The sequence below is a fragment of the Lissotriton helveticus genome, chromosome 3_2, assembly GCF_964261635.1.
Source record: "Lissotriton helveticus chromosome 3_2, aLisHel1.1, whole genome shotgun sequence".
Classification (NCBI taxonomy): Eukaryota; Metazoa; Chordata; class Amphibia; order Caudata; family Salamandridae; genus Lissotriton; species Lissotriton helveticus.
The window spans coordinates 154,269,675-154,294,535 of NC_136062.1; the positions used below are offsets into that span (position 1 = coordinate 154,269,675).

The window sequence follows — 24,861 nt, forward strand, 5'->3', positions numbered from 1 at the left end:
GCGGGAGCCTGGGCTTCATTTTGTAAAAAATTTCGGCGGGATTCGCAACCGCAGCGCTAATCCCGTCCCAAGAAAAAAATGCTCTGTTTGGCACTGGAGGACCTTGTCGGACCCCCTGAGCAGGCTTAGGGGGCAGGGTATTTCTACCCTGCCCCCTTCTCTTCATTTTTCACTATTTCTTGTGACTCGGTTCTACTGAGTCACAAGATGGCTGCCAGCAGTTCCCGGTTTGGAGTGTTGGTAGCCAATCAGAGTAAAGCTCGTGCTCGGGAGGGTTTGTGAACCCACTGTGGCCATAGATATCAAAACTTTTTCTTTTTTAAATTTCTCTGGAACTACGAACGGATTTACACCATTTAAGAAAAAGGACTCTTTCTGAACCAAGACCTACCTTTTTGCCAAATTTTGTGTAATTCCGTTCAGCAGTACGGGCTGTAGCTTTGTCTAAAGTTTCCTATGGAAAAATACATGGGGAAAACATGTTTTGGGACCCCCCTTTTTTCTCGGCCCCTGTTTGTCGAATCAACCCAAAACTATCAAGACTGGAGCTGACCGGAGCGCCCCACTAGTTTTGAAAATGTCGCAAAGATTTGTCACCCAGCGCCAAAGTTATTGGGAAAACAAAAACCGCTTTTCCTATGGAAATTAGGTCCTAACTTTAACTACCTACTGGCGACTGCCAGTAGGTAATATATATTTATATACATATATACATACATACATGATGTGTCAACATTTACTATGGCAATTTCTCCCTGTCCCATTTTTAATTCTGAGTATTTGGCCACCCTAGATTTACATTGTTGGTCCCCTAGACCCCTAACTGCTTCTGGGAACAGATATATCTTGGTGGTAGTAGACCATGACACCACATACCCAGAAGCAATACCCCTCAAAAAGGGCTCTGCTCCCACAGTTGCCAGAGCCCTATTTGACCTCTTCACCAGAGTGGGCTTTCCTAAGGACGTGGTCTCAGACAGGGAGACTAACTTTATGTCCACATATATGTGGGTGATGAGGGATAAATGTGGTGTTACTTACAAGTTCACCACCCCATATCATCTGAAAGATTCAATAAGATCTGAAGGGAATGATCATGGGCTTATCAGATTAGCTCAGGAGGAGATGGGATGTTCTCCACCCACGCCTGCTATTTGCTTACAGAGAGGTGCCACAGAAAGGGGTTGGTTTTAGCCTCTTTGGTTTACTGTTTGGCCATCATGTAAGAAGCTATTGTGTTTGGTGAGAGAAGCTTAAGAGTAGCCTCTCAAAGAGCCCAAACAAGACGTGCTGGATTATGTTCTAGGCCTGTGGTCCTGCATGGCCGAGTACACGAGGAGAGCAAGCAATATCCTGGTGGCCGGACAAGATTTTATCAAGATTCGGTGTGGCTAGAATACCACTATTTCAAAACAATAGAGGAAGTGTAGAGGTATTGACAGAATCACCCTCCAATAAGATATGCATAAACAAAGAGATTCTATCAATGTGTGGTGATTTAAATTTTGATATTTATTTTTGTGGGTGATGAAAAAAATTAACTCTCTCTTCGGGTGGTAAAGATGGGAGCACAATGTGCTTGTTAAAATACCCCTCACACTAAAAAAATCCTTTAGTGTCATGCTTCATCATTGGGGTCTTCCCGTCCCTCTATGGGGCGGGGCGTGCTACGACCTGACAAACTACGCGGGAGCACTTGTAAGGTGACAAAGGCTATGTGACAGTGCAAGGTGAGTGGTGTCAGTGAAGTGTAGGGACCTATTAATGTGTGGGAATTAAAAAGCTAAAAATCCTCTGGCTAGTGGAAAAAAACAATTTATTCACTTCCCTAGCTGGGGACGTTAAGAGCGGCAGTACGGGTAGGAGTAAGGCAGTGTACTAATGCGGACATTATTACCGCGGTGAATACCTACCAACTGTCAGCTCATGGGGCATACAACATGCGCCACAGCAAGACCACATTTAGGTCATCTTTTTTGATAAATTTAATTTTGCTTCCCTTGGGCCAGCTCATGCCCTGAAGCTAAAACTACCAGTGGATTTTTACTGCTAGTTTTTAGGACTATAGGCATATCATACTTAGAAACTGAGCATTTTCCAGTAGGGGCCATTAGAAGGTCCTGATGAGTAAGCAGTAGGGGACTGCTTACGAAACATGTAGACCAGGTAGTAGCCAATTGCTCTACCCCAAAACCCCCTTCTTAACGTCCCCAGCTAGGGAAGTGAATAAATTGGTTTTTTCCACTAGCCAGAGGATTTTTAGCTTTTTAATTTCCACACATTAATAGGTCCCTACACTTCACTGACACCACTCACCTTGCACTGTCACATAGCCTTTGTCACCTTACAAGTGCTCCCGCGTAGTTTGTCAGGTCGTAGCACGCCCCGCCCCGTAGAGGGACGGGAAGACCCCAATGATGAAGCATGACACTAAAGGATTTTTTTAGTGTGTGAGGGGTATTTTAACAAGCACATTGTGCTCTCATCTTTACCACCCGAAGAGAGAGTTAATTTTTTTCATCACCCACAAAAATAAATATAAAAATTTAAATCACCACACATTGATAGAATCTCTCTGTTTATGTAGAATACCACTATGCCTGTGTACCATTCAGGACAGTTTGTCTCGTTGTTGGAGCCCTAATAAAAACTCCTAATTTCTTTTTGCAATCTAAACACCTGGACCTGTCCAGCATGGTGTAACTTGCAGTGGTTCTGTGCCCCTCCCCATAATGCCATACAACACTTGAAAGTATGTACATGGCTAACATTACTAATTTATTTACATTTTGTTCTGGAAATTTCTGTAATCTGTTGAGATCCATAAAAACAAACCAGCATTCCAACATGTCTCCACATAAAAACGAATCCCACTTTTTGTTTGAAAAGGATAAAAACAGAACATAGACATATCCCATTTATGAAGGGAAAACGTATCTTTTTTTGCAATGAAATTGGCTATGGATTTTGGCCCCTCAGCCGGCACCTAGGCAAGCCTGCGCATTTTTTAAAACAACACTTCCAGGGGAGTCCAGGGCTGTGTGACTTACGTGGCTCTCACTAGGTAATTCAAAAACATTGACAGGAGCCGCTGTCACAGGGCTCCTGTCAATGCCTTTTTACTCTTGACGCACTGCTTCATCAATATGATGGAGCCGTCGATCAATTTTTAAATTCATTTTCAAAAACAAAATCCTGACTATGGATTTTCTTTTTGGGGGAAAAATGCCCTCTCACCATGGGAGCAGTGCATTAGACAGTTTTTACAGCGCCATTGCCATAATGGTTTTTCAGGTGGTGACGGAGAGTAAAAACTGACCCTTATGCATATCTAAAATAGGTGGGCAGTCATAGAGGTCAGCTGCAGATGCCCCTTACTCGGTCGGGTAATAGAAGGGGTGCAGCCATGCCAGAGATTTAGTAGTCATTCCCATTGTTACACCATTGGTCCACGCACACATTTCTGACAGGCAGACACTTATCTTCACGGTAAGGATACTCTCTCACCATTGCGACGGAGTATCCTGACTGTCACAGATATATATCTGGTACAATGTGTAGGAGAGTAGGGTCTGCAATCCTATGATCACCCAGATTTTTGCTTTTTGCTTCACTGGTTTACGACTTTCCCTGGCTGTGGGCCTGCTAATCAGACCCACAGCCTAGCTGTTCTCTCTACTCCAAATTGTACCCAGGTACTGAATTGGCACTGGGCCCTCTCCAAGTCCCTGTACCCAGGGCTGAGGTGCACCCAGAAGTCTCCCAGGGGCTGCAGCATGTATTATGCCACCCCTGGGCTGACTAACTAAATCAGACACAACTGGCTGCTTGACAGCTGGGGCAGAGTGGTGTACTCACCCTCTGCTGTAGATATAGTATTCCTATATCTAAACCTAAATGGGCACACAGATCTCCTATCAGTCACTCCTATGGCAGGCCTTGACAATCCTTAAGGCAGAGTGCTTGGAATCGTGTGAGATAGTGCTCTGGCATGAGCTGAGCCTGTCTGCGGCTTTCGGGATCCATCCCTTAGCCGTTTCCATGATATCGCATACCATATACTCTTAAGTGCATTATAATCCTCGCGGTTATATGCCAACTCTGGTATCGCTTTATCAAAACATGTCGAGTAAGGTGTCATACGAATTGGAATACTAACCCCTCGCCAGTTCTGGCGACGGGGTTAGCATTCCACCCTTCTAGAGGGACACGACATGTATGTAACCTGTAACCCCGGTTAAAGTCAGACAGAGCCTTAGCTCCACAAAATGGATGCTGCCACAGAGACACAAGTCTGCCCTCCTGCTGCTGAGAGTCCTCCCAGCCCAGGAGGCAAGGACAAAGGGTTTCCTGCCAGGGGCGGTGCCAGCACCGTCCCAGACAGGATTTTGTGTATCCTAGGTAGGCAGGGCTTTAGAGGAAGGTGACTGCAAGTGGCACCCCGGTGCTCACTGTGCATAGGCCGGCTTGAACCAGTTCCAGGGGCACTCCAGCCCCTGATCTGGGGAAAGCCCGCCAAAGGAGAGGGGTGTAACCACCCCCCTCCTAGTCCCACCCATAGGGCAGGACTTAGTCGCGTGCCAGCCCCTTTTTGCAGGATAAAGGTAGGAACTGGCCCCCTTCCAAATCAGATCATCTTTGAATCCTGAAACTACTTTCCACGAAAGGAACTCAAGACTTCTTCCCAAGATTCTCCCTTGTGACTAAGGAGTAGTCACCCTGCAGCAGCAGGCACCAACCAAGCATCGCGGTTTGTTGCCAGTCTCTCCTCCGGATCAAGACTGCTCCAGCACGACGAGAACCGGCTTCCCTGGCACCTCTGACCTCAACCTACATCATCAGCCCAGCTGTGATCCGTGGGTGCGACGAGACCTCGAGGGACCGGCCATCTTCAGAACTGCACGACGCTTGTCCAGCACGACCACCGAGTGACCCTCGACTGAGTGCTTTGGGGTAAGAGAAGCCCCGACCCTGAGCAGCTCCAGCACCGAAGTGCAGCCCCCCTGCATCCACGAGATCTGCGTGGGGCCCTTCTGCTCTTTGCTGCTCACCGCGTTGTCCAGGTCGCTTGCCCGTTGGCTAGTGGCCCCCTCACGACGCTCCACAACGACAACCACTGCTGGTCTGGTTGCTCCAGACTAGCCCTTGCTCCCCTCCAAAAGAGGAGCACCCTGGACCCTCCTGGTCCACTCAAGACGCCCTTTTAGGTCCACCGCGTGGGCCTTGCATTTGCCAAGACTTGTTGCCCAATCCTGGGTCCAGCGACGTCGACAGCAAGTACCTTCGTGGGACAGCTCGCACCTCCATCCTGGTCGCCGACAACGCCTCCTGGTCCGAGAGACTGCAGAGCCCAGCAGCGCCCACTCACCTGGCTAAGGTGACTTCGTCCGGTGCCATCCTGGTGCCCACTCAAATCACTGGCTAGTGATTCAGAACTTGGTCCCCTCTGCTTACAGGTTTCTTCTTCCCTGATCCAGGCTTGGATCACCACGAACTTCTTCACTGGCCGCCTGCCAGCAACTTCTTTCTTCAGGCTCCTGGATCTTCAACAAGGGTTTCCGACGCAACTTGAACCCTATGCAGCTGCAGCCCCTGGGCTAGGTAAACTGAGTACTCCGGTGCTCCAGCATAGTCCAACACCCTAAGTGTTCGGATCCACTCTTGTTTTCGACCCACCTAGTCGGGTTCGCCCGAGAACAGTAACTTTGTCTTTGCTAGCCTCCATAGACTTTTTCCCGCCTTACGCGTGAGAGTTCCCACTCTGCACACGACGTTCCTAGGTCTCCTGCTAGTAATGTAAAGGTTCAGTAGTCCAGTCCTAGCGATTCTAAAGTCTATGAGAATAGTTACTTACCTGCTAGTAATTCGCATTCCACTTTTGTAATATATGGTTTTTCGTGCCCCTCGGGCATTTGTGTAAATTGTGCGACTTAAAGTATTTTCTTAAGAGTTTTGTTGTGTGCTCAGCTCCCTGACTCATAAAGAGTTCAGGGTAGTCTTGTTATAAATAAATATCTGTTTATTTTCATAACAACTTGTGTGGTGTCCTTTCACTTGGTGTTCAAGGGGTAATGTGATGGTAAAACAGCTGGCTTAACACGCCCTCTAGAGTCTTAGCCTTAGACTGCTCGTATCCATGCTACTAGGATAGCTGGTCTATAAGGTTGACTTACAACCAATCATCAATAAGGGTTGTTTGGACTGATACATAGTGATCACTAGAATAGTGAGCACTGCATATCAGGCCAACTTCTCACACAATGTTTTAAAGCTAACCCACCACTTAGCCTGATTGGTTTTAGCACCTCCAGAAATGCTAGCTTCAAAGCACAAACACTTTTCAGACTACCTGAATATAGAAACCAAGACAACCGATGGTGAGCCATGAAGCCACGTCAAGGCACCAACCGCTTTATGGTCCATCCACACGCCATTCACGCACCACAGACAGGATTTTCATACCACTGGCCACAGGCCTAATCCAACAATCAGTGTACTCACATCAACAAACCACCGCCATTCAAGGGCCCATGACATTCATATGCCACAAGACGGAAACTCCATTCAAGACAACCTCTCAACTATTCTAAGAGCCTTCCCCCATACTGTCATCTATTACCAGGTGCGAGATGAGATCACAGAGGCTCATGTTTTACATGATTTATCTAGTGTTCTAGAAGGAATGAACAAACATTTTAAAAGACTTGCTGTTTATCGAGCAATCAGTCAATCTAGGTGGATCTTGTTTTTTTATAGAATCAAGATGCGACATTTCCGCACTTGCAGAGCGGTATTAAACACAGCAAACTTTATAGTTGGTACAGAGGGTCTGAATGTGGTGCAACATACAGAGCTGCCGACTTTGGGGACTGGGGACACAGTTTCGAGTCTCTGCATCAGCTCTTCCTTCTGATCAGTAACAGACTAAATACTAATTTAAATTAAACTATATCACAACAAAAAAGGAAATGAATGCGTAGAGGTTGTGTGCCCTTTCATGAGGAAACGTTTTATTGTGATGGGATGTCTAACCAAAGGACAGGCTGCATGCCCAAACGGGAGGAGGGGCCATCACACAGCTGTGAAGCAGCATGACCGCATTGAGATGGATGACAAAAAGAAACAATTTGTGAAGTTAAAAGCCAGGAACCGTTGGTAAAAGCCAGATTTTCAGAATGCCACAGGTTACAACCAATGGGCGTGTCAATAGCCTACAGAAGAGATAACAACAGGTCTTGCAAAGGCTCGATCTAAAAATGAATAAACACTTTACTATGTTTTGACCACCTATCAAGTGGCCTCCATTCTAAACATTACAGAATGCATGCCTAGTGAACTTTTACCAACGGTTCCCACGACAGCCACATGAGGCTCAGAAAGACATGTCTCACATGCGTCTTTAGCGCAATCACTGTGGTATATCCAACACCTTCTAGTTGTGGATGCAAGTTGGGGTGTCTGAGGATGCCTTAGGAGGCCTCCATTGCTCAAACTGAGTGAGCATATCTACCTTTAGAAACTAAGGCAAACATGCTGGGGATTACTGCCTAATATCCCTAAAGAGCATGTCCAATATTGCGACAAATGTTAGTTTTTGACACATAGGGTGGTCAGTGAGAGCGTAGCATATGTCACGTCCACTGTTATATGCAGTGCTGTGACTGTAATGCGTTTGTTATACAGTAAACTGAACATACACTAAGTCCTGATGGAGGATGTACATAAAGCAGGACTAACATTTTACCCATATGTGCAGCATTGGGTGCAGACTTCTATGTAATGTTATGAATTTTTTGTAAAGTGCATTATCACCCAATATGCTCTAATTTTAAAGACAGCGCATATGTGTAGAGGCAAGTTATTGACTCCAAAAGAGCGGAATGAGGAGAAGTCCCTTCTCCTTATTCTGGTGATGCATATGCATGTGAGTATGAGTCTGGTTGAGCAGAGGTGTCTGGAAGGTTTCTGAAATCTGAGACGGTATTGAGGCATGCTGGTCCAGTGTTGTGGCTTCAAATGTATGTTTCAGGAGTTGGAAAAGAGCTGTGGATGGGGAGTCGGTAGAGTTGTTTGAGGTGCAGGTTGTGTGTGTGTTGGGATGTTGAGGGAAGAGGCTGCCTGCTGCGTGTGTATGGTTTTGAGTCACCAGATTAGTTGAGTGAAGGAATTATTCAGTATTTTAGTTAGTGCTACGCCAATGGGTTTGAATCTATAGGTGAAGTAGAAGTCATGGCATGTACATTGGTGCTACCTTTACTCTCTGCCTTTTACCTTTGCAATATTCCTGTGAAAGCACACCTTGCCTAAGCATCTCTTACCCATTCATGTCTCTGTCCTTACCAAAGTCCTGACTAATCTGTTTATATATGGTATCTCTTCGCGAATCATAACATGTTTTGAAATCAACTTAGGGAGGTGATGTCAACCTGTCTTCGGGTCTCATCAGAGCAAAAGTCATCTGATTAAACTTCCCTAGAAACTGTGGAATCTTGGGTCCTGCAATAAGGCATCCTGCAAGCAATAGGTGCAAGAATTACTTGACTGCAGAGTCTATCTACAATGTATACCTGGTCACTTGGTTAGTAGGACAGTTCTGGTGAAGTAAACAGATTATTCGGGAGAAGTACACCTTTATATTGTATAGAGAAACTGGTCACACCTACCCATGCAAGAGAACTTTTAGACATGGCCAACAATGCAAAACGGGGCGCTCTGACCCTTAAACGGTCCCCTAGAGGCAAATGGATTACTCAGGAAAAGCCCAGCTTTGCATTGTGTCATGCCGCCGCATGATCTGCAATCATGATGGTGACTGGCTATAACCATCCTTCTAAAATACTGTACTACGTAGAAGGTAGAAATATTGTTCTAAATCAGTCTCTGTGTGTGTATGTATGAGATCTGTGCAATAGTAAATAAACACGAAGCTACTTATCTGCTTTCCTGAATCTGTAGGTTCTTCAAAGAGACTATAGAAAAGACAAAAAAAGACACAGCATAACTTCACCTAGCCACATACCGAATACTACAGCATACTTTTGTTATAGCTTATGCAAAACTTTTTTGTTGGGGGCCCTGCTGGGCCATTACCAGTATAAAGGTTAATACCTGAAATCAAAAATCTACCTTTGTTTAAAAAAGCGGACATTCATGCAGTTGCCCCTGCAACTTTGTGCACAGGCATACCCCTTGTAAAAACTCTCTGTGCTATTACCAGGGTCACTGGAATTATGCAGCAGAAGAGCCCTAAATTATGCAACAGGTTTGACTTAGTTATGCAGTAAGAAAAGCCAAGTAATGATACACTGATGCACTTTTTTGACTCAATTACTTTTTTTGTGATTGAAAAACATAATACTGCCTGAGCAAAGATTTTACATCAATAGCACCAGTATAGCAACCAAATACATAAATAAGCAGCAGTGAACCTGTGTACAGGGCTTTCCACTGCGTGCGGACATGTTGTCATGTACTCACTTTTGACCCATTTGAGCTACAAAAATTTTTTTGATATAAATATGCAGATTAAGGAGTTTTGACAGATAGTTTTTTTTTTTTTTAAATGTGTGCTTCACCCCTTGGAGCGCAAAGACCCCCCATGGGAAAAAACACACTTAGAAAAATAAATGCTACATAATCTATAATTTCAGCCTAATCTGCAGATGTACATGTAAAAACAATTTTGAACTCAAATGGGCCAAAACGACCCCTCTTTCTATTTTTTTTTAAAGGAAATGTGTGGTTTCCCATGGGGACTGCGTTCACCCATATCTCCTAGTCTGTCCCGCCCTCAGGAAAACATACATTTAAAAAAATAAAATAATAATAGTGCCCACTGGGGTTGGGTAGCGCCAACAATTTCATATTTTTAAAAATGTTCCTTTCCCCCAGCCTGGAGAGAAAACATTATATTCATTTTTAAAACTGTCTACCCATGGGAGTGGGGAGGGTGTGAGTTTGGGGGGTTGGCGCATTACTGCGAGGGCCGACCCTACAAATAAGGCCCATGGTGGCCTAGCGGTTTTCCTGGCTGTATATTGTGGTTGCGCTGTGATACACAGCCAGGAAAAAATGTCAGGAAGGCATTGTTGGAAAGAGGAGACTCTCTTCTTTCCAACGATGCCTCCATGAAATCTGGGGAGGTATTTGGGTACCCCAAAACCCACGGGATGGCGGAGCAAGGACTCACCTTTTGTCTTCTCCGCCACCGGTGGGAATCTATGACCTCAGCCCACAGATGGGAGAAAAGGGATCTGAGGCTGAAACGAAAGCAATTCCATGCCGCCCCAGCCCTTTTGTTAAAAAAAAAAAAATCTCTTCTGCTTGCCCTGAAGGATCCTTTGTAACCCTCCCTAGTGTGGGCCAATTGCCAAAACCTGCACTAGAGGGGTTGAAGTCTGTACAGTGTACATAAGAATGTTGATGATTGCTCCTGATCTTTTTTTAATCTCCTTAAGCCTCAACACCTATCAAGGTAAATGACTAAGAGATGCAAACCTCTTAGTTGTAAAGCAACCTAAGCTCAAAATGTATGGAGGTAGATCACTCCTTGTACACCCTACCTCAGCCATTAGAAACAAAGACACATCTACTGCATTCCTTGTAAAGCGTGGCCTAGCTGGAGCTCATCGAAAATTAACACCATGGAACTTGCATGACAACTCCTCACTCATTCTACATATTTTGTTAGCCATAATCATAGGACAGGCTTACCATTGCACAGACTTAAAGGCTTGTACACTTCTGGAGACATTTTGCCCCTTTTCATATGAACATTCGATTACCTTTTTATTGGGCAAGAAAACAGCCTCTCAAACAGTTGTGTTACATAAAACTAAGGCACATCTGCATGCAACTGTACCAGATTGCCACCTAGAATATCCAGGAGAAATAATGCAGTGTTAGATAGTAAAATTAGATTAAGTTTTTATCTTGCAGAAACGCAGTCTCCTGTGTGACTATTCATGCTGTCTGTCAGTCAGTTTCTTTGAGTACACCTTCACCAAGCCTCCCTCTGCACTAGAAATGTATTACCAGGCTTGTATATACCCCAGAAGTCACAATGAAGGCTGAAGAGGGCAAAATATATTGGTTTGACCTCCCCACTACTAATACATAAATCTCAAGAGTACCCAGGAAAAAATGCAGATTAAGACATTGGTGAAAGAGCTCTACCCTTCAAAATTAAAAACTAGGGTCTCTGTTTTTTAGTATGTGTTGAAATTAGAGTATACCTTGATATGTATTTGCCAAGGCTTATTCAGCTATATGTCTTGGTGCCATGGTGTTGCATATTTGTGTCTGGAGTTGTGCCTAATGCGAACATTTGATGTGATGTATGTATTCTGCCCACTAACATATGCTGAGTCCAGGATTGACCTGGAGGAGGGAAACCTAACCAGTCTTTGCAGACATAAATGCATTGATACCAGAGCAGTCATCTGGTTAGGTTCAAGGTATCAACAATTATTTATAAAGCACTGCTAATGCTCAAGCCCGTCTAGGTGCTAAGGACATATGTTCAAAAGAGATGACTTATAAAACCTTAGGGCACCCTTGGTTAAAGAGCAATGCTTCAAGATCTTTTAAAAAAAACGGTGCGATCTGATGTGCCCGGGCCAGCCTATTCTGTAGTGTCATTTCTTGAATTGCTTCCAAACACCGATACTTGTCCTGCAAAATTTGGATGAGGTGTTCGGAGATCTCTGATGTCTACTGAGCACCTAGTGCTCATACTCATCCTGCAAGCTACATGTTATCGCTGGCTGATGAACTCCAACGGGTCGGGCTCAATGACGATATCCCCCATGAGTCAGGGGATCCACCTTTCTATTTTCCTTATCTCTGTTGGATAACTACTGCTTCAGTCTTAATTTTACTGGGTTTAGGCAAGACTGCCCAAGGGTATTTTCGTGTTGTCCAGTTTGTTTTGCGAGTTCTATTAGATACAATGGTGGGGCAGCATTCAGGGTACTTGGGCCGAAGGTCTCCTTCCCATTCTCACCGCATACCCATTATTCAAGAGTGTAATATTGGAGGTCTCTCTAGAGTGTAGGTTAGTAATGAGCTTCCAGGACTACCTCTGTTCATGTCTGACCTCCCTCAATCATGTTGGCACTCTATTGTTGGCTTTGTGGGTATTCACTGTGTGACATTTGTATTCATTTCTTTAGCTGCCTATCCTGGTGTATTTTGTCAGGTCGCTGTGGCTCTCACGGCGAAGAGTACTCTAGAAATGCATCATAACCTTCAGCTTCCTGCCTACTTCACTTTTTACACTTGTGATTATACTTATTAGGGGCCTTTTCATCGATAGCCATTTTTTTTATCCATCCAGACTTTTGTGTTTTAATGCTGTTTACAGACTCTTTGATTCTGTTAGCCCACTTGCTTTCACCCTGTGCTGATGCTGAGGGTCAATTACTTCCTGTTTAGTTGATGTCTGTCTCTCCGACAAGTCCGTCTGAGAAGTGCCAAGGCATGAGTCGGCACCATCATTGGAGCAGTATTCCTGCCACCAACTCAGATGGCTGAGTTGAGGACCATTTGATGATCCTGTTGGAGTAGGTTCAGTATGTGATCAGGAGTGGCTCTAGCTACTAGTGATCCTGTTGTGTGACCAATCTGGATTGGGCCATTGGACCCTATTCTGCAATTTCATGGCAATAAGTGTTGGGCTGCTTGTCTGTCTTTTTTTTTCTTTTTACTTGGGGCTTAACTGTGCTTTGATCTTGTGCTCTTCCACATTCCTCAACATTTGCTTCTGGTGTTTCCAAGACCCTATACCGTCTGTTCCAGTGACTAAGCTAGTTCGCCTCAACTCAGGTGGTTGTTACGTCCAATAAGTTTGTTTGTTTGGGTGTCCTTCACTTGTATTTCTTTGACAGTTGGACAGTCTATGGTGTGAGCATGTGCGTTTGTCTCTTTTGCTCCTTTATGGGTCACATTCCGGTGCTTTAGTGTCTTATGGACCTGAACGATGCAAGCTCACTTGTTCTACTGTTGTGCTTCTGGTTCTCTGCTTACAGCTGTTTTGGCATTCTCTCTTCCCTGATTTCCTGGCTACAGATGGGTATTTCTTCAGGGTTGTACTACACTAGACCACCCATCCAGTCTGTGCTCTCTCTATCACTCACCCCTTTAATTAATTTATTTATTTATTTTTTACATTTGTATGGCGCACAGCTACCCAAAAAGGGTTTCCCGGCGCCGATGACTTGTCGATGAGCAGTAGTAGGAGGTAAAGGGCATTATACTTATTTCTGGAAGAGCCAGGTCTTTATGTTCTTTCTGAATTGGGCGTAATTTGCTTCCTTGCGAATATGGGGGGGGAGTTTGTTCCAAAGAGAGGGCCCTAGGACAGAGAAGGATCTACCTCCCATTCTCGCTAATTTGAATCTCGGGGTCGTAAAGTTTGCTGCGGTCTGGGAGCGCAGTTCTCTTCCCGGGATGTAGGGGGTCGCTAGGGATTGTAGATACTTTGGTGCGGTGCCGGATTTGATCCTAAACATATAGCTCAGGGCTTTGAACCTGATGCGGTTTTCTACCCTGAGCCAATGTAGGTCATTCAGATGTTTCGACACACTGGAAGTTTTTGGAATCTTGCAAAGTAATCTTGCAGCCGAGTTTTGGACCAATTGTAGCCGTTTGATGATTGCTTGATTCGAGCCCAGATAAAGAATGTTGCCGTAGTCAAGCCGAGATGTAATGAGTGCGTTGACTACGGTCTTTTGCGTTGCAAGGGGCAGCATCCATAGGATTTTTTTCAACCATTTCAAGATGTTGAAACAAAGGCCAACCACTTTGTTTGCTTGTAGTTTCATCGATAGGGCATTGTCTATGGTAACCCCCAGATTTCTTACATGGGTAGCAGGGGTGGGGATGATACCTAGCTCGGAGGGCCAATGAGCGACGTTCTATAGGTCTTTGTTTTTTCCCAGGAGGAGGATTTCCGTTTGGTCACCGTTTAACTTCAGCTGGTTAGAAGACATCCAGCTGAAGATATTTTGAAGCCTTTGTTTGAGAATGGACGGGGCCGTTGGATTTGACTCTGACAGTGAGAAGATGATTTGAGAATCATCTGCGTATGTCATAAGAGTGAGTCCCGACCTGTCAGCTAAATCGGCCAGGGGTCTGAGGTAGAGATTAAAAAACAATTGGCTCAAAATGGAGCCCCGTGGTACACCGTGCGGGGTGCTAACCGTGTCAGAACAAGCAATGGAGGATGTAATCTGAAATGTTCTATGGAACAGAAAAGACTCAATCCATTTAAGTGCTTCGCCCCGTATACCATTGGCCAGAAGTTTGGTGTGAGAGATGGTGTCAAAAGCCGCACTCAAATCTAACAATCAGCTACTTCCCATTGTTGGTGGTTCTGGGTCTGACCCTCGGTTAGGACGTTGGTACTAGTAGGATGTGTCATTGGTGAGCTACTTTCTATGGCCCACAGGGAGTGTCATCTATGTTTGGAACAGAGGTAATATTCAGGATTTTGATGTTGCACAAAATGCTTTGGATGAGAGACCGGCCTTCAAGAAGCAAAGCCTCATTACAATGAATAAGTACAAGGACAATAAAGGGATTATCGGGGAGTAAGCCTGTGGCTTAGTAGCAGCTATAAAAACCCACTCTACAAACGTGGAGGAGGATGAGGCTTAGTCATGGTAGAGGAACATCTCAGCAGTAAACACTTTTACAGACTACAAAAGAACACCGATTGTTGTGCAGTTAGCAAAACATTTATGTTTCTAATCAAAATAAAAACAAGCATTGACAAAGCCAATAGAACTTACCTTAAAAATGTGATCGCTAAGCTTCTGGCATAGTGCAAATGATCTATATTCATTCAAAGTGGCTGGTGATGGGCCCCAGGTGGATGTATTGGCGACCATTTTGGAATGTTTTGTCTGTATGAGAAAAACCTTTTTCAAGCTGGCCTCTGGTTCTCCCTGATGTGTTTGCTAGTAAGTCTATGTCTTTGTATTGTGATGTTATGACTCAATTTGTACTCATCGTCAACACACCATGGGTATTTTTCAGAAGCTTTTTTGTAAGTTGAATTACCTCTTCCAAGATGGAATTTTGAATTGTACAATAGAGATTGTACAAAGTAAGCAAGGTAGGACAAAAAACAGAAGAGCAAGCAGCCCGGTAACAGTATGCAGATGCCAGGCCTTTGCAAAAATAACATTAAGAAGAGAAATAAAAAGCGAAGGGGTGTGGAGAGCTGACGACTGGGGGAGGAAAAGCAATGGAGGAGGGGATGAAAAGATGCGTAAGAGCAGGGGTGGTAGAGCAACAGAAGAACTAATGGGAAGGGCAAAAAGCAATAGTATGGGGAGTTGTGGCTAAGCTATCAAAGAAATGGGGAGGGGAAGCTCCATGTATAGTAGAAAGTGGGTAGCCGAAAATGTAAACCCTCAATTGAGAGGGTTGTCGACTTGCTCAAATCAGCCCTTGTCCTCCCAAAATAGCAGTATTAGGGGCTGATACCATTGCACCCAAGCTCAATGCTATCTTCCACCTTACCTGCTGCTCGAGGCAGTTTCCATCAGAATGGGAAAAGGCACTAGTTCTGCGTCTTATTAAAAAACCTTCTCTACATACTTTGGACCCGAATAACTACTGCCCGATCTCCTGCCTGCCCCTTCCAGCAAAACTGATTATAAAGAACCTGAATGAGCAATTGGTTAGGCATGTCCAGGATAATAACCTATTGGATTTTACTCAATTTGGATTTAGGGCCGGACACAGCAAGGAATCCGCTCTCATAAAAGCAATAGAGGAAATTAAAAGTTCTCTAGATAATGGGGGCAGAGCGGCTCTGATTCTGTTTGACTTATCAGCAGCCTTTGATACTGTAAATCATGGGCTGCTGATGGAGAGGGTAAGCAGGGTAGGGGCAACTAAGGTGGCATGGAAGTTGCTAGACTAGTTTCTTAGCGGACGGGTACAGTAGTTTCAATTGGGTGACTTTTCATCTCATTAATTTACTTGGCCTTGCGGTATACCCTAGAGATCGGCAATTAGCCCTACACTGTGTAATGTCTACATCACTCCTCTGGCAGACCTAATCATATCTTTTGCCTTCAACCTTACTTCTTATGCAGACGACACACAGGTAGTAGTCTCGTTGGATAGTGGGATGGAGGTGGTTGGGGCAATATTCAGTGAGTGTATGCAAGCTGTCAGTTTATGGATGTGCCTGAAGTTAAACTCAGGGAAGTCGGAGGTTCTTATCTTCGGTTCTCAGTAATCCTTCTGGTTTCCGGATTGGTGGCCTGAAAAGATAGGCCCACTCGCCTCGCCGGTGAAGAGAACTAAAAATGTGAACGTTGTTATAAATGATTTGTTCTCCAATATCAGGCTAAAATCAGTCACTTTAGCTGCTTTTTACACTGAGATTAATCAAAAAAATCCTTCCGTATAGACCCAATCATTAACGGAAAGCAGTAGTTACCTTGCTGGTGTTATCATGGATTGACTATGCGAATGGACTGTATTAAAATGCCCGTCAGCATGTGATAAGCAAATGACAAACACTGCAGAATGCTGCGGCTCGTACTCTTAAAAATCCTCAAATATCACTCTGTTTCATGGTCCATTCGAAAACTACACTGGCTCCCTGTGAGGCAGAGGTTGCTTTTTAAGGCTTGTTGATAAGGTCTTGCACAACCAAGGTCATGAATTTTAAACAAAAAGTTTTATTTTGTACTCACCTCCCAGATCACTGCGATTTGCCTCTGCTAAAGTGGTATCAGTACTTAGGTATAAGCGCGCCTCCTGGGGCGGCAGAGGCTTTGTCCTGGGAGCCACAAAAGCTTGGAGCAATCTTCCCCTTAATATCAATTCTATGCCAACTTTGCAGGCTTTCAGAAAATCTCTAAAAAACTTATGTCCTGCTAAAACTCCTCAGGTTTATTTCATTGGCGGTTTTTCAACTAGCACCAAGACGCCCATGGGCATTCGAGTGCTCAACAAAACTATATAACATACCATAACATAAAACAAAGCAAGCACACCCAGGTGAAAGAGGAAACACATGCACACAAATCGAGTGCTAAAGAACAAATATTTCCCTAAATGTAGATTTTATAACACCGGAGTCAATTTTAGATAAAGATCCCTCTAAGAAAAACACACAAAGAGCTCTCTTGAATTTTCAAGGTTGAGTCTGCCCAGATACCTCTTTGTATCAGGCGAGAACTTCACGATGAAGCATGCTATTGAAAAGAAGCATGCTATTAAAAAGAGCCATGGTATCTGAGAGTCCTTTAAAAAAAAAAAATAGGGATGCTGAAGTGGGTCAGTCTGTATTCCCCACTGGGGTGTGTTCACTTCCTTTGATGTTTTGATTAAGAAAGAATACAAAACCTGAACAAAGCACACACGGCAATCTTCGATTTCAGTGCCCATTAACTTCTCCCTAGCCTCGTCTGAACCAACCAGTCTTGTGAAATTTTCGAGACAATGACAGATTATTTTTCTCAGATTAACATACATAGAGCAGTAAGTGTTTAGTAAATCCGAAATAGCTAGCATACATTAAAAAAAAAAGTTCTAATTTTCAGTGTCTTGCTTTATCTTCTCTTCTTCCATCTCCCACCATCTTCTCCTCAGTGCATTTTTTCCTTTGTCTACTCTCAGCTTTTTTTGCTATTACTTATTCCTTTTGCACACTTTTAATTTCCCTCATCATGTCCCATTTCTCTTCTTTTATTTCTCTTTTCTCTAATCCTTTCACCAGTCTCCTTTTTCTCTCCTCATTTCTCCTCTGCTTTGTTTTTTCTACGTGTTTCTCCTTCTCTTATTTCAACTTCTCTTTATTTCTCCTTTTTGTGTTTGTTCCACATAATTTTTTTCCCCCCTCCATTTTATCATACCTCAGGTCTTTTTTCTTTCACTCACTCTCATTTTATATGCTATGCATTTTTCTACATATCTTCTTGCTTACACCTTCCCTCTACACACACTTATTTTACCAGTTGTCTCGTTACTCTCTAACCTTGTCTTTGTTCCCTCTTTCTCCTCCACTTTCTCCACCATCAATCTCTTCTTTTTATGTCCTCATACCACCATGCAAAGGATACGTAAAACAGTAGGGAGGTGCCATATGCCTTGTGCGTTAGGTTTGCCAAGTCTAGATGTGAGGGGTGATACAACCCGAACCACTTTGTCCGCTGTGCTGTAATCATAGGAGTGGATTTTGCTTTTTAAGATTCAACAGGCTCTGCCATATACCACCCATTCTCCTTCCAGAAGAACACTCAACATCCAGTTTACAGGTGCATTCTACGGCTATCAGTCACAAACAGAGGGGACGGTGGGATAGAGTTTAGCCAGAGAAAGAGGGGCAGGCTACAAATATATGCTCGTCATTAGGCTCGAGGCAGCCACACCTTCTACAACAAGGGAACTGATTTTTTGCAAACCCCGCGATCTTCTGAGGGGTCTAATAAATCCTCAGAAGGGTGTAGAAATGTTTTTTTAGTGTGGCAGATTTACCCGTGCTATATAGAAGTTTCAAGGATAATTGTCAAAAGTACTGTAACTCCCTCTCCTGCATCGATCCCTCCCAAATCTGTTGTGCGGCCTTCAGCGCCCCATCAATCTCTTTTCAGTCACCAGTCCATCCCATCTTGCCCCATTTCTCCTTTCACTTGACCCTGGTCATTTCACATTTAAAATATGTAATTTGGCTCCTTTTAATAACTCTCCTTTCTCGTCACCACCTTCTTTTTTTTCTCCTTCACTTCCTCCCCTCTCGTCTTTCCTTTTTCCTCATCTTCCTCTCCAGATACCCCTCCTACTCTTTCCACTCTCCCCCTTTCTGTTTTTCAAAAGGCATTTGAGATAGGCCTCCCGGAAATTGCTTGGTAGACACCTGTATGGACCGCAAGAGGTTGGTTAATTTGAATGAATCGCTTTCCTGGCTGTTTACTGGGCAAGTACCCCTTGCATGTTGGAAGTATGCAACCTGTTCATAAGTCTTTATTTAATTGATCTGTCAAAATTGTTGATGATAAGCCACTGTCTTGTGCATGAAAGGGGTTGATCCCTCAAAGACGTGAAAATGTATAATGTTTAGTTATGTTGTGTTGAAACGTTTGCCACATTGCTAATCATGCTCTGTTGCATATGATGAACACGTTTACTATGGATCTCTTGTTGTACTATTTGTATTTTCAGGTGTTCTCGTTGACCATACCAGAGGATCAAGAATTGCGATCTGTTATGGGCAGGTAGCGTAAAATTATTTTTATATATGTATATAAAATTCTCTTTGTCATAACCTTTTTCTTATCGGATTCCAGATGGCTTTTAATGACGTATTGTGTTTAGTTGGTGCATGGGTGCTTAGTGTCTAAATGGTTGCCTCCACTTTAAATTACTGAGCATCTATAGATGGTGACTGTACATCTTCAGTTTGCCATTTCCACAATGGAGAGATTTCATGTGTGTATTGTCAAAATGCTGCAAAGAAGGTCTACACCACAACCAGGGCCGCCCAGGGACATAGATGTATGCAACTAGAAGTGCAGGTTACCGTGGAGATAAGTGAGTAACTAAGTAGGAGAAATACTGAGCAAAAGACGTCTTTATAGATTATGGTATGATGCAAGAGGGAAAACGAGTCAAAAGTGTTTGGAAGAGTCACTTTCTCGTTTTTCCTGTTGTAATTTTTAAGTAAATATGTACATCAGTTAAAAATAGACAGAACAAGGAATATTAAGCCTATTTTGTAGCACTAGTTCAAAAACGTGTGTACAGTGATCAAACGGTTGGTGGATTGATCTACAGATTCATTTAATTCTCTTGCACTAAATTTAAATTTGGGAGGTTTTTTTTTTGGGGGGGGGGGTAAACAAAGTCTAAGGCCAACCACCTCCGTTTATGTGAACTCCCTTCTAAATCTTGTGGTGAGAGTAAAATGTTTTAATCTAGAATTTTGCTGTTCCTTTATGAAGGCGATCCGCAACCTGATTGCCAGACGTTCTTTTGGTTTTTTTACACGTTTATTTAACATTTTATGATTGAAGAACATAACACACTTCTGACATATTCTATGACAACTGCATAAAGGCAAGGGGTTGTGGCAGAGCAGTAGAAATATCGTTGTCACTCTATAGTAGCATTGCTAAACAGATAGTCTTCTACTATGAAAAAAGCATAACTTAATGTGGGGAAAGGGGCTCATCCCTCGCAGCGCCAAACCCCAGGCTATGAATGACTAGTCTCACAACTCTTAGTCAGTGAGTGGGTCACTGATCGATTCTGGGCCAGACAGTGTCCATATTTCAGATGCTTTTAATGTCTTTGACATGATAAGGTGAAGACCCCCTGTCTTCTGCTGGCACTTTATGTAAGTGGTGATTGAACACCGTGTCGTGTCAAATTTAGCAACTCTGACCAGTAGTATGGTGGTGAGTTTTTCCATGGTGTATATAGACCATATCTTCCTCCAGCACATGTTCATGGAGGGTGTCTGTGGTTGCTTCCACGTCTGAGTAATTCTCAATCTTGCTGCTACGAGGAAGTGGGAAAAGAGTTTGCCTGGCAGAGTTGTAGTGGGGAAAGTCTGTCCGCACCCGGGTTGTCCTGGAGAACCAGGAGCAGTTCATGTGGCAATGTGACGCTGGTGATGGAGTGTATCATACTTAAGACTGCGCCACAAAATAACTGTATTGCTGGACAAGCGCACCAAGTGTGCAAAAGTGTGCCCCTACCCCCGCAGTCCTTGCAACATTTATTTCTCTGATCCCCAAACATCTTATGAAGCCATACTGGGGTGAGATACCAACGGATTATTTGTATGAGATTTCTTTGTAAACGGAGGCAAATAGAGGACCTGGAGGCACTCTGCCAGATTGTTCCCCAGGTACCATCCGTGATTTCTGTACCCAGGTCTCTTTCCCACTGCGTCACATATGCATGTGTTTTTCAATGGCATAAGGTCATGGATATAATAGCCATGTTACACCTGTGGCATATATTATAAAATAAGAATAAAATAAAATGTAGAGTTCCTATGGGTGTTTCCTCCCTTTGCATGGCCCTGCCTGCTGGGGGTCACCAATGTAAAGCCTGACTTATTCTATATGCCTCTTGCTGTGGTAATGTATATTTCTCTGCAATGTCTCCATTTGAGCCCTAGTCCCTGTCAACATAGACATCTCGAAGGTTGGCCCTACCCGAAGTATAATCTGTGATTGGGAGGAAGCCAGGGTTGTTTGCAAGAGGCGTAAGAGGAAAATGATAGGAAGTGAACTTGTGCCGACTACGCACGTCTCCCCAGTAAGGATCATAGGAGCATAGATGTCAATGATAGTAGTCACCCAGGTCGATTTGGGTAACCATAGGAGGCCTCCAGGAATTGCTGCAGAGAAAGCCTGTTCTCCTTGGACTGTAGGGTCGTATCTGTGCTGCTAGAATTCAGCTGTCTGGGAAACCTAGGCCTCCTACAGCTGTTGTACGAAACAGTGATGCCCAATCCACCCTCGGTGATTTCCCTCCCCAGAGGAAGCGTTACATTTGTCTCTTGGCTGTACCTGCATCGATTTGGGGATAGCAAGGGGCAGAGTCTGAAAAACATATAGTGGCCATGGTACGAAGTTCATTTCAAGGCAGTTGAGCCTGCATAACCAGGAGATCTCTAATCTGCCCCATTTGTATAGATCTTTGTAGAGAGCATCGAGCAGAGGGGGGATGTTAATTTCATAGAGGGCATTTGAGTGCGTCTGGGATATGGGGCTGGGGCCCAAGGTCAGCTGTGAGATAAGGTGCACAGGAGCGAGATGGTAGAAAAGTGGATAATCGGGCCTGGAAGTACTTGTTTTGAAGCCTGGCCTTTTGGAATTTGAGCGTTTGCACTTAGGTCCAGACATTGCTCTTATTTTCAAATAACTTTCCATATGCTCTGTACACCCACATAATCGATCCGTTAAATCGTGGTGACTGTTTGCAAGTAGATATAATGGTATCTAAGGCTTGTTGGCTACCAAAAGAAGCTACAAAAGGCACCCTTGGCCCACCCCAAAATAAATCCTGGAACCGGGCCTGCTGCACCTTGCTCATACATGCATGCACCTCTGGTTTTGTCGGGAAACTCTTGCCTTGTCAAATAAACTATGGTGTTGCTTTGGTTTCCTCCCACTAAAAATAATCTCTATTCAAGGGCAAGTTAATGGGGGGAAGTTATATTTCCCCAAGTATTATTTTTTTCTCCCTCACAGTGTTGCCTTTTGTGTATGCTTACCTGCAGGGCCTGACTGGGCGTAGCGGGTACCAGGCATTTTCCCGGTGGGCCGTCCGGGTTGGGGGCCGGTTTTGGGGGCCATTTTTGTTACAAGGCCATTTTTGCAGCATAGCTGCAATATCGGTCGCTGCAACGAAATCGGACGAAACCGTCCCTGGCAAACAGCTGGGCCGGACCTCCAATCCCCCGGGGGGCCCTGCTTACCTGCCTGTACCCCCGACCCAAGATAGCTTAAAGGGGCAGCACAACACCAAAACTGTGATGTCAGCTTCCCATGACTACATTCGAACGGCTGGGATTCTGTCTCACCACAACTACAACTACTGTGTTTATTTGACAGCCATAAAATGAATCACTATAAAATGAACATTCTCTCCATATAAGTACAGGCATAATGGGCTATTGGCTGCTTAATACCCTACCTAGTTCCTCATATATATTCACTTTTGCTGGCTCTCTCCACCCACCTATCCCTGGCCATAGTCTACCAAAATAGTAATTTAATGATTGACAGAATTCTCTTCTGACTTTGTTGGTTATTATGCTTCTATTCAACTGGATTGCCACGTAAGGCTTATTGAGTTCAAGCATTTGTCAACCTGCCTCCCATTTTGGGACTGGTCTATGCTGTTGTCCACTGTGGCTATGTAGCGTGGTACTTGGGCCCCCAAGCCTTGCCATCCAATGTCCCAGCAAGCTTGCCCGTCAGTTGTCTTTTTTTCTTGTCTCAAAATGCGTGCCCCTTAATTAGGGAACGTCCCCTGGTCACTGCTGTATCCCCTGCAGGGGTTGTAATACTTTCAAAGCAAATGTTAAATCAAAAAACTTCTTCGTATATTTCATTCATTAGTTCTATATTTCATTTTTTCTTTTTTCGAGTTGTAAGTCAGTCATCTTTCCAATTTTTCAAAATCCCAAGTACATGTTATTGAATCATCCAATGCATTTCAGATAATGAATATTCTAGGTTTAAGTGTTGTACCGTATGCCAAAATGCAGTGATGATACAGTGACAGTGTAAACTACTTTCCCACTCGTGTGTGTAATAGTGCTCTATATTGCGTCGATATAAAACATAAGCGAATGTTTAATCAAGGGTGTCAATCTGACAAGAAGAATAAGTTCAATGGGTGAAAAAGATGGACTTAGCCGGTATTGTGACTGTCTGAGTGCTGTGCCTTAACAGTAGTAAGTGACCCAGTGGTTCTCAAGCAATATGTGTTTACACATGCAGAGTCAAAATATGGTGTGATGGTCATATATGGTCCGTTTGTTGTCAAGCAACAAGTGTCAAAACACGCAGAACCAGCTATAGGGTAAGCGTTAATAAAAGTAAGTGATGAGATGCCCAAAAATTCACTGTTACTGGTGCTTAATATTCATGTTGAAGCCAGGTGCCTAAGAAACGAGAGATCAACATTCCCCTCAGATCGGTTCACGTCGCTACTGTGCGCTATACCTCAGTGAATTGTCCTTTGGTGAAAAGTGCACCGCTAATAGTGCCTCATAATTAAATCTATGAGCGCCGCAACTTACTTGGGGTGTTGCGTAGGGTGTACAATGTTATCCTTTGCAAGTTTCTCGAGCATCGTATTAATGCCAACATAGACGACGGACTAGAATATGTAGAAGGCTGAAAAATGGGGGCCATCTTGTAATGCATAAAAACATAAATGAAGGACTCGGACTGTGTAGAAGGGCTGAATGGTGGGGGCCATCTTACCTAGATAGACTCTGGTTATAATGTGCGAAGAAAAGGGACTAATGAGGCTGCTATAGTGGGTGCCTTCTTGAAAACCTGATAACTTGTGATTAAACCTTTATTCTCGGGGTAATGTGTTTCACAGTAAGGGGTTGACGAAACCCCAAATTGTAACATATTAAAAAAGTGATGATGCAATATATAAACATTAAGATGTGACTTCTTCAGTTCAAATATATCAAACAAAGAACATATTCCTGTTAATATCCATTTGGCAAGGGAGATTTTCCAGAGGCTAGTTAGAAGCTTAGAAATACTAAATACATTCATCAATGTTTATAGGTAACAGCTTTGTTCGACTCTATCATTCATCCCCAATGGTTTGAGGCTTTCCAGTCTGTGTATCCAATAGTTCTTTTTTTGCAGCAGTAGTTTGTTTTTATCTTTCCCTTCAATTTTTTGTACAATCTCCAATACTGTAAATCTGAGTTAGCTAATGTTGTGTGATCCTTCCATGAAATGGCTTGCCACCGTCGAGGAACATGGTGCGCAGTGAGACCACCAGCTAGACTTGAAAAGTAAAATATAATCTTTGACTTGTATATTGAAAAGCTGTATGTGAAGTTGGGAAGCCCTAGGCCACTCTTACCGTTGACGTTTCAAAAACTAAATTTTTGCCTTCTCTGAAATGGTGTGAAAGCTCATCCTGAAAGGTATACTTATTAGTTGAATCTTGTGCAGTCATTACTTTTTTTTCTTTTTTTTTTTTAAACCTTTATTTTTCCAGTTTTGCAGAGAAAAAGACATGCCTTAATAGATACAATCCAGTGGAATGCTTCAGCGATTAAAGAACATCAAAAGATAATACATATCTGAAAAAGCAAAAAGATGCAAGACGTTTCAC

General features: G+C 43.7%; 1 protein-coding gene across 1 annotated transcript in view; it reads left to right on the top strand.

Moving 5' to 3' along the window:
• Nucleotides 1-24,861, top strand: part of LOC144826522 (uncharacterized) — a 592,534-nt gene that overhangs the window by 274,580 nt on the left and 293,093 nt on the right. Inside the window, exon 5 of the mRNA XM_078684945.1 lies at nucleotides 19,189-19,241. Coding sequence (XP_078541071.1) covers nucleotides 19,189-19,241 — 53 coding nt within the window. The remainder of the gene's footprint in view (nucleotides 1-19,188; nucleotides 19,242-24,861) is intronic.